This window comes from Haliotis asinina, chromosome 6 (genome assembly GCF_037392515.1).
Source record: "Haliotis asinina isolate JCU_RB_2024 chromosome 6, JCU_Hal_asi_v2, whole genome shotgun sequence".
Classification (NCBI taxonomy): domain Eukaryota; kingdom Metazoa; phylum Mollusca; class Gastropoda; order Lepetellida; family Haliotidae; genus Haliotis; species Haliotis asinina.
In genome coordinates, this window is record NC_090285.1 from 68,640,048 (window position 1) to 68,657,974 (window position 17,927).

The 17,927-nt window shown below is 38.9% G+C and overlaps 1 protein-coding gene across 1 annotated transcript; it reads left to right on the forward strand.

Annotated features, from left to right (window-relative positions):
* The first annotated feature begins 2,124 nt into the window (after positions 1 to 2,124).
* LOC137288017 (uncharacterized) lies at positions 2,125 to 7,087 on the forward strand. Its single transcript, XM_067820376.1, has 3 exons — positions 2,125 to 2,155; positions 5,140 to 6,773; positions 7,061 to 7,087. Exons 1-3 carry the CDS (start codon positions 2,125 to 2,127, stop codon positions 7,085 to 7,087), a joined length of 1,692 nt encoding a protein of 563 aa, XP_067676477.1.
* The last annotated feature ends 10,840 nt before the right edge of the window (positions 7,088 to 17,927 follow it).

A 17,927-nucleotide genomic window follows, 5' to 3' on the forward strand; every position in this document is an offset into this window, starting at 1 on the left:
AAGACTGTAGGGGTCTTGGGAAAATTGATTACCTGTCAAGGGAAGTAAACCTCCCATATGACAATTCGATTTATGTGGCTTAAAGAAAACCACATGTTGGCCATTAAAGCATTCATTGATTTCGAAAGGTCACTATACTAAGTCAAATGTACTTCAGATGCTGATGGCACACTGCACTGGGACCAGATAGGTTCACCTCATGGGCAAATGATGATGCTTCTTCTGAGCCATTATGGGTGTAAGAGCAGAAAAGAAATATTTGATAGTTTCACATGGTTTTTGAAAGTGGAGTACTGTTTATAGACCCAGTCCATGATTCACTCTGAGAATATTGGATGTTAACATACATTGTATTCATTATGTACAAAGTTAGATATATATATTTGCCAGTATATCTAAAATTGAATTGCTTCATGATTTATGATATAATGATTACAAAGTGAGATTCTCAGCCATGGACCTTTGAATCATGAAGGGATTTAATTCTCACCAAATGGTCACATCAGCTGGCTCACCCATGACTCTACATATGATCCTTGCATGTTAGATTAGTGACTGCTAGAACAGGGATGGATTGTATAGGACAAACTACTGATACTTTCAGTGGGAAACATGAAAGTTATGGGTGATGTAAGGTGGGATAAGGGAGTTATAGCATGCAACATGTAAGGTGAGATATGGGAGTTATAGCCTTTTGTATGCTGTAACTCCAGTATCCCGCCTTACAAGTTGTATAGAGTCTTTGAAGGGCATTTAGAAGTGATACACATAAAGACAAGAGGTTTTATGGATGACAACTTCTTCATCATTTACCTGAAGAACATACTTCAAAACATTGTGACTCTTCACAGTTGTCATCCATAAAAACTTTTGTCTTTATGTGTATCACTTCTAAATGCCCTTCAAAGACTCCATACAGCATGTAAGGTTGGATGTTGGAGTTATAGCACATAAAATGTTTGGTGGGGTATTGGAGTTATAGCATACAAAATGTATGGTGGGGTATTGGAGTTATAGCATGCAACTTGTAAGGTGGGATATTGGAGTTAAAGCATTAAAAATGTATATTGTAATATTGAAAGTTTATGGTGTGACAAAGAATTGAAGTTGTAGCAAACAAAATTTACTGGGTGATATTAAAGTTATATTTTATACAAAGAAGGCTAGTGCAGTATGACTTCATTGTATGTCAGAAGGCTTCTAAGTACAATAAGATTTCAGCATGGTAATTGAAAGGGCTTGTACGTTATCATTTCAGCATAGTCTCTCACAGAGCTAGTACAATTATACTTCAGCATTGTATCCTGGAAGGTTGGTACCATAAAACATTCATGTCAACACTACTACAAGCAGTACAAGTGAAGTAATCTGTAACGCAAGTGTAGCGGCCACAAAATTTCCGAGTCCCATGCTGGGATTCGAACGACGGACCTTCTGATCCGAAATCGGACGCCTTCTCCACATGACCAAAGAGGTTAACCCCATCAGCAAGCTGACAAGGTAAGGATGTCATCTTTGGGATGACTCCACGCCCTGCTACACAAGGTTAAATGCAAGTTCTCCTGTCTATCCATAGGTAGCACTATCACATAGCATGTAGATTATTATGGTATAAAGTGACAGGACTGAAGAATGGTATTCGTTGTATTCTGCTTTTGATCCATCAGCGTAATGATATTTTGTGTCAGGATTAGTGGACCAGGATGTAGCATGTTCCGAGAGTGTGCTTACATCCGAGATACTTTCCTAGCTCAAGTCACATTGATGATATGTCTGTGTGTACATGACACTCTTTTGCCTTGAGAGATAAAGAAGTCCCAGTTGTGATGAATTACAGAGATCAGCTTGATACATGCTCCTAATTGTTATGTTTTACCATCTCTCACAGGGCTGAAGTGATCATGGAGATGCACAATTGAGGATTCTAGTACGCACAGTATCAGCCCTTGCTTTCTGCCAAAATTCATTGATTTTCCCAAGCCCGTGACTGAAATAATATCGCTGTTTGGCTCGTCCTCCTGTGGGAGCACCATGTTGCGAACAAGGCTGACGCCAGTTCCACAAGTGATATTTGAAATTCTGGATAATTTGTTAAATACTGTTACCTGCAGTCCACTGTTCAACATGGCGGAGAGGACAGCTTGGACATTGCTGCGTAGGTGGTGACCAGACAGACTTTTTGTAATTGGTCATTTGAGTCGTAAGTATGCTCTTGTTGATTAACTGTTATCTCTTACAGATGAGAACTGTGCTTAATACCATCTACATAATATAATAATGCCGTGCATAAACATCTGTGCAGTGTGTGTACAACTTGTCCATCACATGTCTTCTTAGTCGGTTGTGACAGAGACTGTAATGTCATTCACAACTTGGAATCCTGCTGGTCTTTTTCGAGACATTCCTACATTTCATTAACTGATATAAAGTGATTACTCATTACTTGGATTACATGTTGACAGTCACCAGTATGTCAGAACCAGACCTTAGTTCTCAACAGTGCTAGTGATAAGAGAAATAATTCTGACAGACAGACGTTTCAACAGTCTCTCCCTGCTAGTCACTGTATTATGTATCACTGAAAAATATTACCCATGTTATCCTTGAGTAATAGTGCTTTTGGGGAAACTGTGAAGTTTCAAATGCATAGTTTGATCCCTTGTGAGTTGATTACAGACTGGGGTCAGCTTTTGGCGATGTCAGCTTAATGGCTGCATATATCTCTTCTCCAATGTTTCTGTATCAGCTAAAATGTCTGTTCCAGAATGCATCTGAAATCACCCACAATTGATTTTTGTGAATTGCTGAAATGGTCATTTGAACCTTCCCTGCGGCCTATTAAGAAAAGTGATCTGTCATAGCGAGTTGAGCGATTCCCTTGACAGAGACTCTGATGCAGGCTCACTGTGATGGCCATGGCAAGATGTTGAGAAGAGGACAGTTATCAGTCTCTTGCTAAAATTGATCGATTCTGTCATATATGTCCACGTGAAAGGAATAAGGAAGATTTTGAAATAGTGTTGGGCAAGCATTTTAGTGGGAGAATCTTTCAATCCTTTTGTATTGAGCAAGAGCAAGGATCAGCATGGTGATTGTGAGCATGTTATGTTAGACTGTCACGTTTCCTTTGTTTAAGAGATGAGTGTTACATTATGCCCATATTTGCCAACTTGAAGCAAAAATATGTTAGCTTTCGAGAGGCGCAGGTTAGAAACTGCATTAAAATGGTGAACATCTGTAAATATTCTTGTTTGCTGATAAATTGGTGGTTCAGTATTATTCAACAGTAAAGCCAAAAGTTCATCTCTCTTCCAACCCCCCAGCCACATTATTTCCTTATCTGTCAATCTTTCTGCAGTGTTACAGCAAGTCTGTAATTCCTCATCTTCTCAAACTTCAGTTGCTCACTAGGGTTCCCTTTAAACAAAATAATTTGTTTCTATCAAAATTGTATATATTCAGAAACTAAGGATTATCCTAAACAGGGTTGACATACTCTGGTGTCTTGGTTGTCAGGACTGTTAACAACCAATGATTGGTTGTGATTTCCTTATAATCAGCAGGGCAATAAACACCCAGTTTGTTGGATTATCAGTGGATGATATGCACTGATATGATGTACTGACTGTTATATCTGTTTATAGCTATAATTGATGGAATTATCATTAAGATGTCATTCATTCATCATATCATTGTTCTATGACGTGTCTATATTTGTAGAAAGTGTGTCCGTGACCTCCGTCGCTTGTTGTTAGCAGTAAATGCTTCTAAACTGCTGCCATTTTTTTTACTCTTATTTTATTAAAAATTCATTTTAACTATAATAAGGGTAACGCTTTTTTCAGAGCATTATCATTTGCAGGAGCCCTCGGTCTTTTCAACTGCCCTCCTTCGTCGGGCAGTGAATGAAAGACCTTGGGCTTCTGCAAATGATAATGCCCTGACAAATAGAGTTACCCTTATAATAGTCAGTAAGGTGATATATACCGGTGTTGATATACTGACAGTGATATTTGTGCAGTCAGTGAGATACCTCTTTCTGCTGTGATATATTGACTGTGATAGCTGTATTGTCAGTGAGATACCTCTCTCTGTGCTGGTTCAGATTAGAGCCTTTCCAAGGGGCCTCCTTTATGATGAATAATTCCATCAAAGTCTTAAACAACTGGAATCTATAGAGAAAATGAGCCACAGAAATGAAATTGCAAAAAAGGACATAGAACCTTTCCTGGAGGCTCATGAATTATTGAGGACATTTAATTGAAAGAACAGGTCTGAGGCATGGAGCCATAGTGACAGATCAGAGAGGGAATTCCAAGTCAAGATTGGTAATCACACTATATTAATATTTAATCACTTCTTTTCACTTTTGGCCATTCTGTAATTGTCACGCTGTCACATCTAATTAACAATAGATGGACATGGTTTGGCCACCTGAAGAAGTTACCACGACCAGGGTGTATATATCAACAAGTGCAACAGAAAGAAAGGATTTGGCTGTTTGTATTAGCAACATCATGTAGAACAAAAAAGGAAAATTTCCATCTTCTCGATATAAAAGAAATTTTTTCGTCCTGAAATGCTTCGTTCTGTATTCAGATTTGCTTGTCTGTATTCTTAGTCATGTCTACCTGAAACAGTTAGAATGTGTTACCTCCCAGTTGCCCTTCACTTTGTTGAGAGTGTTGTGAGCATGTAGGTCTTGTAATGGTAGAGGAAGAAAAGCTGCATCAGCAAAGCAGATCTGGAACAGAGCTCCTTATCAGGCTAACGTGTCATCTTACCATTATGGAATTGGTCTGGGCTTACACTCTTGACCTCTGGTTTACATGTTCTTGGCCAGCTACCGTATGTTTGACCCTGTGATACAACTTCAGTGATGTAAATTGGAGAAATGGAATCACTTACATGTTGCTTACATATGAGAATTGTGGCTCACCAGTCTCGAGTCATTGACAGTGTACTGTGCGATCCATTTATAGTTGCTCTGTTATCAGCTTAAAGATAGCACCAAGTGCTCCTTTCCTGGCATCGTTTATCCCCCTACATGAAGTATTCCATTGATATGTAATGAAGTCATGTGTTACTGAAGGTCTTTTTGCCATTTTTGTATACTGCTGGGTTTATTGCTGTTTCTAGACCCCAGCAACACTGTTGCTTTGTTGCTGACTCTGGACTTCACCAACACTGTTGCTTTGTTGCTGACTCTGGACTTCACCAACACTGTTGCCTTATTGCTGACACTGGACTTCACCAACACTGTTGCCTTATTGCTGACTCAAGACTTCACCAACACTGTTGTTGTACTGCTTATTCAGGATTTCACCAACACTGTTGCCTTATTGCTGACTCTGGACTTCACCAACACTGTTGCCTTATTGCTGACTCAAGACTTCACCAGCACTGTTGCCTTATTGCTGACTCAAGACTTCACCAACACTGTTGTTGTACTGCTTATTCAGGATTTCACCAACACTGTTGCCTTATTGCTGACTCAAGACTTCACCAACACTGTTGCCTTATTGCTGACTCAAGACTTCATCAACACTGTTGTTGTACTGCTTATTCAGGATTTCACCAACACTGTTGCCTTATTGCTGACTCAAGACTTCACCAGCACTGTTGCCTTATTGCTGACTCTGGACTTCACCAACACTGTTTTGGTTCTGTTGACTCAAGACTTCACCAACACTGTTGTTGTTCTGTTGACTCAAGACTTCACCAACACTGTTTTGGTTCTGTTGACTCAAGACTTCACCAATACTGTTGTGGTTCTGTTGACTCTGGACTTCACCAACACTGTTGCCTTATTGCTGACTTTGGACTTCACCAACAATGTTGTTGTTCTGTTGGCTCTGGACTTCACCAACACTGTTGCCTTATTGCTGACTTTGGACTTCACCAACAATGTTGTGGTTCTGTTGACTCTGGACTTCACCAACACTGTTGCCTTATTGCTGACTTTGGACTTCACCAACAATGTTGTGGTTCTGTTGACTCTGGACTTCACCAACACTGTTGCCTTATTGCTGACTTTGGACTTCACCAACAATGTTTTGGTTCTGTTGACTCAAGACTTCACCAACACTGTTGTGGTTCTGTTGGCTCTGGACTTCACCAACACTGTTGTGGTTCTGTTGGCTCTGGACTTCACCAACAATGTTGTGGTTCTGTTGGCTCTGGACTTCACCAACACTGTTGTTGTTCTGTTGACTCTGGACTTCACCAACACTGTTGTGGTTCTGTTGGCTCTGGACTTCACCAACACTGTTGTTGTTCTGTTGACTCTGGACTTCACCAACACTGTTGTTGTTCTGTTGACTCTGGACTTCACCAACTCTGTTGCCTTATTGCTGACTCTGGACTTCACCAACACTGTTGTTGTTCTGTTGACTCTGGACTTCACCAACACTGTTGTTGTTCTGTTGACTCTGGACTTCACCAACACTGTTGTTGTTCTGTTGACTCTGGACTTCACCAACACTGTTGTTGTTCTGTTGACTCTGGACTTCACCAACACTGTTGTGGTTCTGTTGGCTCTGGACTTCACCAACACTGTTGTTGTTCTGTTGACTCTGGACTTCACCAACACTGTTGTTGTTCTGTTGACTCCGGACTTCACCAACACTGTTGTTGTTCTGTTGACTCTGGACTTCACCAACACTGTTGTGGTTCTGTTGGCTCTGGACTTCACCAACACTGTTGTTGTTCTGTTGGCTCTGGACTTCACCAACACTGTTGGTGTTCTGTTGGCTCTGGACTTCACCAACACTGTTGGTGTTCTGCTGACTGGTCCATGCTCTATCCAACACAGTTTTAATTACTGTACACAAGGGTTTTGTATCTCTTCAGCTTCCAGTGATAGTATAACAAGTCATCTTTTTCTTTTAATTCAGGGAGACATGGAGATGTATGAGAAATGTTTGGGTGAAATTTTATGCTAACTTACTGCAGTCTGTTAATTGGTATAGTATATTATAGACGGTATATATGTGTGAAGTATTTTTACTCTGTGGACATCATTTTTGCAGCAATAATTATGTCCTTCATCATGTTACAGAATATGGTGGGGAATGTCATGGTTTAATCATAATTGGAGTCAACCATTAAAATACAAAATGATTCCCATCTTGGTGTGGCTTGCTCTAATAACTGTCTTTAAGAAGCATTGCATTTCATTAGCAGGGAAATGACTGTGACCACTATTGGCCATACTTGATGACTCAGGTCATTAAGGGCTGTTTTTAAGATCTAATGAGACTGGAAATATGAAGGGTGGGTCGGACATAACCCTCATGTTATTATTGGAAGCTTTAATGGCTTACTTCTTTCTTCTGTGTAATCCTTTTGAAAATGGCTTTTGGAGATCATGACTCCGTTGTGTTGCTTGGAATAAGACTAAGAACTGTGAAAGCAGTTTCTAGGGAAATACATTTATAATGAACCCTGGAACTAGATTTCTGGAAGATGTAACTTCACGACAAGGTCAGAAGTGGTTGTGAGGAAAACTGTGTGTAGATGCTGGTTTCTTGTATTTGAAATATCGCTTTACTTATCGGTTTATAGTCTGGTGTCAACTGTATGGGCTCTTTATTGACTGATCTCTCCCTGGTGAAGACAGCGTTCCATGATATTGATGGCATTCCGCTCTTTTGCATTCTTTTATTTGTAAGAATTGAATCAGTGATGCAGAAAATTTGGTGTAGTGATTCGATCTAGTGTTATTGACTTAATGTTTATGGTCCTCATGAGATTTCTTGTAAGTTGTCAGGCTGCTTGTAATGCCCATTGTGAAACTGATTATGATAACCATTGTCACGCTGGTTGTAATACTTATTGTTATGCTGATTGCATATACCCATTGTTGTGCTAATTATATACCCATTGTTGTGCTAATTATATACCTCTTTTTATGCTGCTTTTATATACCCATTGTTGTGCTAATTATATACCCCTTTTTATGCTGCTTTTATATACCCATTGTTGTGCTAATTATATACCCCTTTTTATGCTGCTTTTATATACCCATTGTTGTGCTAATTATATACCCCTTTTTATGCTGCTTTTATATACCCATTGTTGTGCTAATTATATACCCCTTTTTATGCTGCTTTTATATACCCATTGTTGTGCTAATTATATACCTCTTTTTATGCTGCTTTTATATACCCATTGTTGTGCTAATTATATACCTCTTTTTATGCTGCTTTTATATACCCATTGTTGTGCTAATTATATACCTCTTTTTATGCTGCTTTTATATACCCATTGTTGTGCTAATTATATACCTCTTTTTATGCTGCTTTTATATACCCATTGTTGTGCTAATTATATACCTCTTTTTATGCTGCTTTTATATACCCATTGTTGTGCTAATTATATACCTCTTTTTATGCTGCTTTTATATACCCATTGTTGTGCTAATTATATACCTCTTTTTATGCTGCTTTTATATACCTATTGTTGTGCTAATTATATACCTCTTTTTATGCTGCTTTTATATACCCATTGTTGTGCTAATTATATACCTCTTTTTATGCTGCTTTTATATACCCATTGTTGTGCTAATTATATACCTCTTTTTATGCTGCTTTTATATACCCATTGTTGTGCTAGTTATATACCTATTGTTGTGCTAATTATATACCTATTGTTGTGCTGATTGTAGTACCTCATGTGATACTGTTTGTCATGTTGAGTGTAATACTCGATGATATGGCTCCAGTGACATGGTGCGTGCATGCGTGTGAGCGAGTGAGTGAGATGGACAGAGAGAGAGAGAGAGGTGGGGGAGGTTTTCAGTGGAGACATCTGGGCTCAGTGTCTCTGTGTCTCTCTTGCTGGTTGGTGGTCCGAACCACTGCTTGTACTTGTATGTTTAACCCTTGGATACCATGTTGCTGTTTAACATGGACACATCACACACTGCATTAGTACACCAGCTCCAACATGCCCACATCTTCTTGTCTCATTCCTGCATACTGAGGGACATGTACCATCTTTAGTTGTTGGTTTGACTGGGCCAGGGATCAAACCATAGACCCTCAGCTCTGTGGGGTCGACTCTCAATCCAGTAAACCAATGGTTAATTGAGTAGGTTAATCAGTAACTATGACGACTGATTTAAGTATTTATGTATTTTACATCATCGACTTTAAGGTCAGTGCACAAGGTCTTTTGTGCTCTCTATTGATTAAACTGAATTATTGATCAGTGAAAGTGTATGTAAATAATTGCTTTTGATCCTTTTCATTTACTGGGATATTCGAAGAGGCAAATCTGATGGGAAAAAACCTGCATTTGATGTTAAGAAGAAAGTTAATCACTTAGTACAACAGTTCTTTAGGAGCTGATATTCATGGGTCAGATTCAGGAGAAATTACTCTGTGAAATATGACAGTGATGACGTCACTAGTAACAGGATGACTCCCTGGTTTTTGTCTAAACAATTTGATTTATTGGTAACCTGTGGTGAACTGGCTCATGTATTTTCATCGTTCATGTAAAAAGTGATTTTAATGTCTTTAGCAGCAGTGACCTTGGAGTCCCTGTACAGTGTCAATAGAAACAGTGTCAGTTGAGCACACAATGCAGAGGCTCAGTCGAATTTGGATAGCAGTTGATGGGGGAAATATAACAGTAAAGAAATATCATTGTTGTTTCACATACACTGCTGCAGATCAGTTGGGTGCATTACTTTCACAAACTGTTGGCAAGTTTACTATTTTGTATCATTCGGTCATGTCCGATTAAATAAATGAGACTAAGTTACATTTATTGTTTGTTACCAACAAAAGCGTCAGATAAAGCTGACTGTCAGATAACTGGAGGTCGGATTAGCAAGATGTCATGTGATACACATAAATAATGTTTATGTATTGTGACACACATAAAGTGTGTGTGTGTGTGTGTGTGTGTGTGTGTGTGTGTGTGTGTGTGTGTGTGTGTGTGTGTGTGTGTGTGTGTGTGTGTGTGTGTGTGTGTGTGTGTGTGTGTGTGTGTGTGTGTGTGTGTGTGTGAGAGAGAAGGGAGAGAGAGAGAGAGAGAAATATATCATTGGTTGAAAATTCTAAGTCTTTTTTCTGTTATCTGCTATAAATAGTTATCAGAACCCTGTATATTTACTGATACTGGCCAAAATGTGCCTACATCAGTCATATAAACATATACAAAATTATGTTAATAGGACAAAATTTATAATTAAAATGACACATTGCCAGAATTAATTTCCGATGGTATAATAATAGTGCAGATAAAATATTTTTACGCCCACTGAATCAGAAAACATTTCCATGATATTAATGTGTGTGTTTCTACTGAATCACCCGTAGATTGCCAGGAACCATGTGCATAGCTGACTGCTGTGTCCAGCTCTGTTTACAAGATAAATACACTTGGTAATTTAGATATCTGCATGTAAGACAATGCCCAACAAAAACAAAAATTATGGATGAAAAGATAAACAGTCTTACCTAATGATGTTTAATTGTACGTCTTTACTGAGGTCATTTTCCATTTTCTTTACATGGAGCGATATGATGTTGTTTTGGTGTTATCTAGGGTCTTATGTGGTTATAAACTCTGGGAACATAAGTGTACATATAGGCTGCTTTCACCCATGTCCCTTCAGGAACTACACAGGACAACTTACAGGCTAAACTTTCCTTATATGTGACAGTAGATAATAGTACGAGAATTTGGAACCAAACTTATTCTGGGACCAACATTTATATGATCAAAGTTACTCTTTCTATTTAAGTACACACATGGATTAAGGGATTGCAAAGGCTATAATTATTTTTATCGCCATATTGTCTGTTTGATTCATATCATAATTTTGTTTGTTTGCATGATAATTTGGACACTATTGGTGAACCACTTGTTGCAATCAGAGGGGAGCATCACCTACAATATCTGTACTTGTCATTCAGCAAACATCAAGTGTCAGCATAAATATCAAGTTAGAGCTTGTTAACATACAGAATTACTTGATTTAATTGTTGATGAGCAAATATGGGGGCCAGTCATCTAACAACTGCTCGGAAACGGCAACTTACTGGCGTGTGAAATGTGATTGGGTGAAGTTGTTAGAGATGTTGGTTGTCATAGACTGACTATGAGTTAACTGGTCAGTAAAGATCAGCAACTTAATGATGTTGAAGACTGTCAGCATTCAGTGACAACTCATAGAGAAGATACAGGCCCAGAATTATAACATGTCATCCATCCATGTAAAGTGAATTGGTCAAAACCGTGGCTTACACATCATCATTTGGCATTTGTCTGAAATCACCTAAAATCGGGGAGTTGTGGACTTATATTGTTTTTTCAAGCTCAGCGTCACTGGAATTAGAGTTCTTGGGAGACGGTTTTAGTTCACGATTAAAGCCCAAGCTCTTCTTGGTGCCACGGAAACACTGTATATGCACAAGACAATATCTTGAGCCAGTTTGGTGGACATTTCACATGACTGTACACATGGCTGTGTGACGGTCAGCCAAAATTTGAATGGACAGTAGCAAAGCAGGAAACTCCCCAAAATATCAGCCATACCTCAGGGCTTTGTAGATGTAAAGCTTGCCAGCCCTGACCAAAACTTACCTGTCCACAAAATATATTACTCAAAAAAAAAACAAATGCCTTAAGGTTCAGTAATACAGGGCAATCATGAAGGAAATCTGAATGAACATTAACGGTCCAATGCTGCAAGAAATGTTACGTCACAAATGACAAGTGTTCCAAGGTCGCAGAGCGGAATGTTATTGGCGGAGGTTATGCTAGGTATTAACATCATTCTTGGTCATTGATACTTATGTGATTTCTTCAAGATTCCATTCTTAAATCTTGAAAATGACTGCCTTGTTAATGGCTATAAATTTCAGCACTATGAAAAGAGTCAATTGTTGCCATGTTTGCTTCAATGACAAAAACAATTATTCATTCTTTTTGTCTATGAGTTTGCTTTTTCTTATTCCTTGAGGGTAAAATAATCCAGATAGTAAGTAAAACTCAGATTGAAATGATGAGCGACGAGTTTGTCTCTCTTGTGTGTGACATCTGCAAAAGTGTTCAGACAATCTGGTTCTGAACGCCCTTTTGGTTTCACCAACATATTGTTTCTTACACGAGTTGCAAGTGAGTAGGTACACCACATTGCGACTTTGGCAGTGGTGCTCAAGGTTCCTGTATCTCCAGCCCGTGTGGGTACTATAAAAGTGCTTTCTGGAGTTGATTTTTCTGCAGACTTTGCACAAGTGATCATGACAGGGATTGTCAATGAATTCAACTGTTTTTCCAGCGACCTGAGGGGGCGGAAGGGGATAGGTGACGGCAGCTCTGACTAGGATGTCTTTCAGAGTTTTGTTGCGTCGGAAGGTTGTAATTGGTGGAGAGAGGAAGATTTGATTGCAGGTTTCCGAACCACTGAGTAGATGCCAGTATTTCTGGATAATGCGTTTAAGCTCTAGGTTCATAGGATTGTAGTTGCAAACTAGCACCGGTTTCGGGTTTGAATCTGGTGCCTTAGTCCCAGGGTGGAGAAGATCTCTCCTAGATTTCGAATCCGACTTGAGTTTGTTTTGCCAGATATCTGGTACCAGATAGTACCAGTTCCCTCACTAGCCAGTGAGGGACATCGCTATACAAGTTCTGTATCTTTACATTTGTACAGACATCCGGTCTTGTTACAAGACCTTACACTCTTACTGTTTATTCTAACTTAAATGCCTATAATTCCATACATTCAGCCGCTACATCGTCAACCATGATACTTAACCTGCTGCTACCGCTATAGCGTCACCATTTTCTGCTTCTTAATACGTACCGTAAGCCCTGTCAGCACGCCATCAGCAACCACCGTTAACCACCGGCCGCCACCGTTGATACCACCGGCTACTACCGGCACCCCACCGATAGCCACTGCCGAACACTTTTGGTGGCCAAATGAACATGTGCATACACCTATTTGCGGATATAGCAACGTGCTGTAAACTTGGACAAAGTGCTGTGACTATGTGTCCCAGTCCACCCAGCTGTGAATGGGTGCCTCGTAAGGATTAGAGAGCCTCAATAATCTCTGTGTGCCAAGTGGCAGCAAGAGTTGTATACTTCACAGGGAGTTGACATTGAAATACGATGTGCTGTTGAGATTGACATCCAGTGATCGAGGAAAAAATACCAGCGCCTTGAGCATGCACTAGTGCGTGGATATGTGCGCTATATAAATATCCTATATCTATCTAATACTGATTAGTAGGATGAATACCCAGTACACATTTCCTGATATACAAAGCATGATTTTTAATGTTTGTTATATGCCATGGTTAGGATTTCATTCAATTTCAGTCAATAGAGCTTTTATTACCTCAAATTTACTTTGGTCAGTCCTAACAAATAGAACCTGAACTGAATATCTCATCTTCATCTGACAAGTATATCTTGTTAATCACACGCACAACTTTTTCCATCTTTTCTCTTTATATCTGATTTATATTTGAGATGATACATGTCCAGTTGTGCCTAAAAAGCTTCATGTATATTATTTGAACAAAGGAGAAATCTTTTAAATGCAATATCTTTATTAACTATTTTAGAAAGTCTGATTTGTCATACAATTTCAGTCCAAGTCATGTGCACTGAGTCCAGGATGTTGTAAAGCATCCCCAAGTTTGGTCCCAAATCCGATATTGTCTGCATCAGCACCTCCTTCATGGCCAAAATGAGTTTCTGCATCAAAGGGCCTTTCTATGATTTCCTTGTCTCATTTTACCATTGACAACGACCAGCTTTCTGAAAGAGAAATTTCCTTTAACAATTGGTCAGTAATTTGATTGAGTGAATAGATTACTGAGTTTTATTGAATTACAGGAGAATCTCTGAGCAGAGCTGAGGACAGATGAACAGACAGTCAGTGTTGGGCCTGTGTGTCTTTGTGATTGGCGCCATTAATTTCATTCGCCAATAGATGCATCTGATACTGAAAATACTGACACTCATCATTTGTTTAGTTTGGGGACTATGCTATTAAATACGAATATTATCACATGAATCAACTATAACAGTTTTGGGGAGCAGGGTGACCCTCATGTTCATAGAATTCTCTCCCTTTGGGGTGCCAGTATCTATTGTCATGGGTTCAAATCCCAGATTAATCCTGATGTCTCTGGGTTTGTCAGCACCATGCTTGTTGCACAAAAGTAATCTGAGACTAACCTCGCTTTCAGCTGCCTTTCACATAACCCTGGCATACAGTCATGTTTCAGGCATAGTGTTTCAGTCTAGTCTTGAGATGTCACTGCTACATATCTGTGCTGTCCTTGGACTGATTCACTTTTAGCTTCATTTCAAATATTTCAACAAGTTGTTTTTCATGTGTTTTTCCATGTCATGAAATAGATTGTTATTCCTATCAAACATTGAACAGTATAGACAATGGATGCTGATGCTCCATGACTTGTTTGCCTGTTAACATACTTTTCATACAGGGTATAAGTTAAGACTCTTGAAACATATCATTCCAAATATTGTTCTTTTCTCATGAGATTTTTGTTGCAAAATTATTTAATTAAAGACAGGAGGTACCATATATTTTCAAAACATGTTATGGATTTATATGTTCAGATGAGGTACTTAGGATCTGTACAGCTCACGTGTGGTGTAACATTACATGGATAGCATCATGTCTCAGAGTGAGGAGTTGTTTCTCTCAACTCCTGACGTGACTACGTTGACAGTTTGAAAAAGTCACTCATTATAATTCAACACATAAATTGACCCCTTTCACACCTTGAGCTATTTGCTGCACTAAAATGCTCTTTGAGAATTTCAATGTGAGTGTAGAGAAAAACATAATCACACTTCCTGACACTGGGTGTGTTTTAAGGCAGGTTACTTGAATGTAAATCTTGTTTGATCTGATCAACACAGATTATATTTCCAGGCAGGACACCGGCAGTCAGCAGCTAATCCTAATTATAGATATTGATTTTTGTTGATGATGTCGCAGATAAATCATGGTGTGAGATTTTTTGTTTGCACTATTTGATAAGAAATTATTATAAGATTGGACATAAGAGAATTCAGTGTTTAATTTGGTGCATCATTCATGTTGTTGATTTCTTGTATTTTCATGGAAATTGTTTGAGAATTTGAATATAGTTGTTGATGTATAATACTTGCATCAGTGACAGTGTCCAAGGAGTGCTAAAATCTTGTTCTTTGAATCACAAATGTGAATGAGCAAATGAGTTTGACTTAAACAAAATTTTTCATCCAAAATTTGCTTTCACAGGAGACATTGCTTGGTAGAGATCATGCATGTTTTACATGTGTGTGAGGTTGACTTGCAAGAGTATGATTGGTTACTTGTTGACCTATCTTCAGATAAGGACTGACTAATTTCTGATTGTAACTTAGTGATAAGTTAGTGATAGTTAAGTCAAATTCACTGCATCTGTATCAAATTTTAAAGTTTTAAGAGCCTAAATAAAGATATCTGGGGCATATCTTATTTTGATCATCACCACCAAAGAAGTGATGGTAACATGCTGTGGACGGCTACACTAGGCATGAGTAGTGATCGAGCAGTAGTCACAAATGACTGTTGTGCTTAGTATTCAGTCAGTATGGTTTTACACCGCTTTTAACAATATTCCTGCAATACTGCAGCAGAGACACCAGAAATAGGCTTCACACTTTGTACCCAAGTGAGGAATTAAACTCAGGTGCTGGACATGATAAGCGAATGCTTTAACCACTAGGCTACCCCACGGCCCCTGTAATGTATTGAAGTGCAACTGGTACCAAGAGGAAAGACAAAATACATGTTCAAAACAAGTTTCTGCGCTATTGGTGTTTTAGACACATTTCCATATTTAGTGTACATTTGCGTGATGAGGTATGCAAATGATAGATCACTGGATGAGAGAAAAATTGTTCCCTCTCATAAGCTGAGACCATATACTGGTATATGGTCTCTGGCATAAGGTCTGTGAAGTGTGTTGTGGTCAAAAGTGAAAAAGTGAGTGAGTGAGTTTGTCTTTACACCTCTTTTAGCAATATTCCAACTACATAACTGCCAGGGACACCAGAAATGACTCCCACATGTGGGGAATCAAACCTGGGTCTTTGGCATAACAAGTGACCATGTAAACCACTATGCTGGTGGCCCCAGCCACCCATGGTCCCTCAAGACTTGTGAAGTCGTGTTCCCTCCAGACCACATTGTAGTAATAGCCGTGTCTTTCATCACCATTTCCTGCTGACCTTTAGCCGAAAGTGTGCTGAAACTTGAGTCACTCATGATCCCTCTGCTCATTCTCTATCTAATTGTTTTTCTAATCTCTGAAGACACTAATTAGGATCTGTGGATCTGTCTCAGTTTCCAGTTGTCCAAAAATAAACTGAATTTTAATCTGACATTTGAATGGTGTGGTCATGAACTCATGAATGGTCAGGTATCCAAATGTATTTATCTGTTTGCTTGAACTAGTCAACTGACAGAATCAAACTGACTGATGCCAATACTTCCTCTGTTTTGAATTGCAAATATTACAAATTGAGTTTGCCAAATTGATTAATCCAGATTAAAACATAAAATGTATATTTTGAAAGATATAAATGAGTGTTCATTCTGATCCATTAAACCATCTCTCAGCTTTGACAAGATAAGTTAGTACTGATCCTGGATACAAGAGCAGATACATGTTGACACTATCAACCATGTATTTGGTTCCTGCAAACCCGTGGGCGGTGTGTAATATCCCCAATGTATGTACCAGTAAATTAGATTTAGAAGTTTTCAAGGTGTATTTTTGTGAGATGAATAATCATTAAAGTGCATTTTCAATTTCAAAAGGAACCTGGAAATTACATTTTTTATTTTAGTTTAACATTTTACTATTTTGATTTTATTTTAGTTTGTCTTATTTTTTTATCCTTGATCCTAATCAGTCTTTGTATCACCTGCACAGCTCTTCATTTTTGGTGTCCCCTACCGTGATATTGCTGGAATATTGTTTTCAAGTTTTCAAGGTGTATTGTTGTGAGATCAATACTTACTGAATTTTAGTTTTCAAAAGAGCTCCTGGAAAGTACATTTTTTAATTTAATTTAAAAATTTACTATTTTAATTTTCTTTTAATTTGGCTGTTATGTTTTGACCCCAAGATTCAGCTGCACAGGTCTACATCATGTGAATGTGTGAAGTTATGTCCGTGTCCCCCACCTGGATACTGCTGGAATATTGCTGAATGCAGTGTCAAACTAAACTCACTCACTCACTCACTCACTCACTCACTCACTCACTCACTCACTCACTCACTCACTCACTCACTCACTCACTCACTCACTCACTCACTCACTCACTCACTCACTCACTCATGTGATCACGACATCAGCCATCACAGAACCAACTGTTAGTTTCCCATTCCTGTAAGTCTTGGAGGAGTGGTACTAAGAGAATGCAGATCCTCAATACACTGTGCAGCGATGGTATGGACATCCTTCCACTAATGGCCTTTGCCTGCTAGAGATTTGGTCAAATTGACAACAGTGTCTGTAGACTTAAGACAGTGAGATATTGGTGCATGTACTGTGTTGCAGCCCACTAATCTTGTGGGACTAATTTCAAGGGGGTCTTCTTTTGGCTGATGAACAGTCAGGAAATGGTCACATGATCGAGCAGGCAGGCTATAAATTCTTCCAGCCAATCAGAAAGTGGCTAGCTGGCACGCGGAACTGTGATGCATGGGAATTGCGTCTTTGGTGATTGTCTTGCCAGATTGAATGGGATGAGGAGGGATTTATGGGCATATCAGTGTCATAAAGACAGGTTTTGTACAGACTGTGTCACTGTTTATCTGTACATGCTGTGAAGGGAAATTAAGACAAGATCTAAATTGTGACTATCCATGACAAGAACATCTTTG

What these genes read in the sequence shown, in the direction of transcription:
- LOC137288017 (XM_067820376.1), top strand. Translation starts at nt 2,125, where the DNA reads ATGGCGGAGAGGACAGCTTGGACATTGCTGC. An exon ending in GACAGCTTGGACATTGCTGC is followed by an intron (nt 2,156 to 5,139) that starts GTAGGTGGTGAC and finishes TGCTGTTTCTAG; the next exon opens with ACCCCAGCAACACTGTTGCT. An exon ending in CTCTGGACTTCACCAACACT is followed by an intron (nt 6,774 to 7,060) that starts GTTGGTGTTCTG and finishes ATCATGTTACAG; the next exon opens with AATATGGTGGGGAATGTCAT.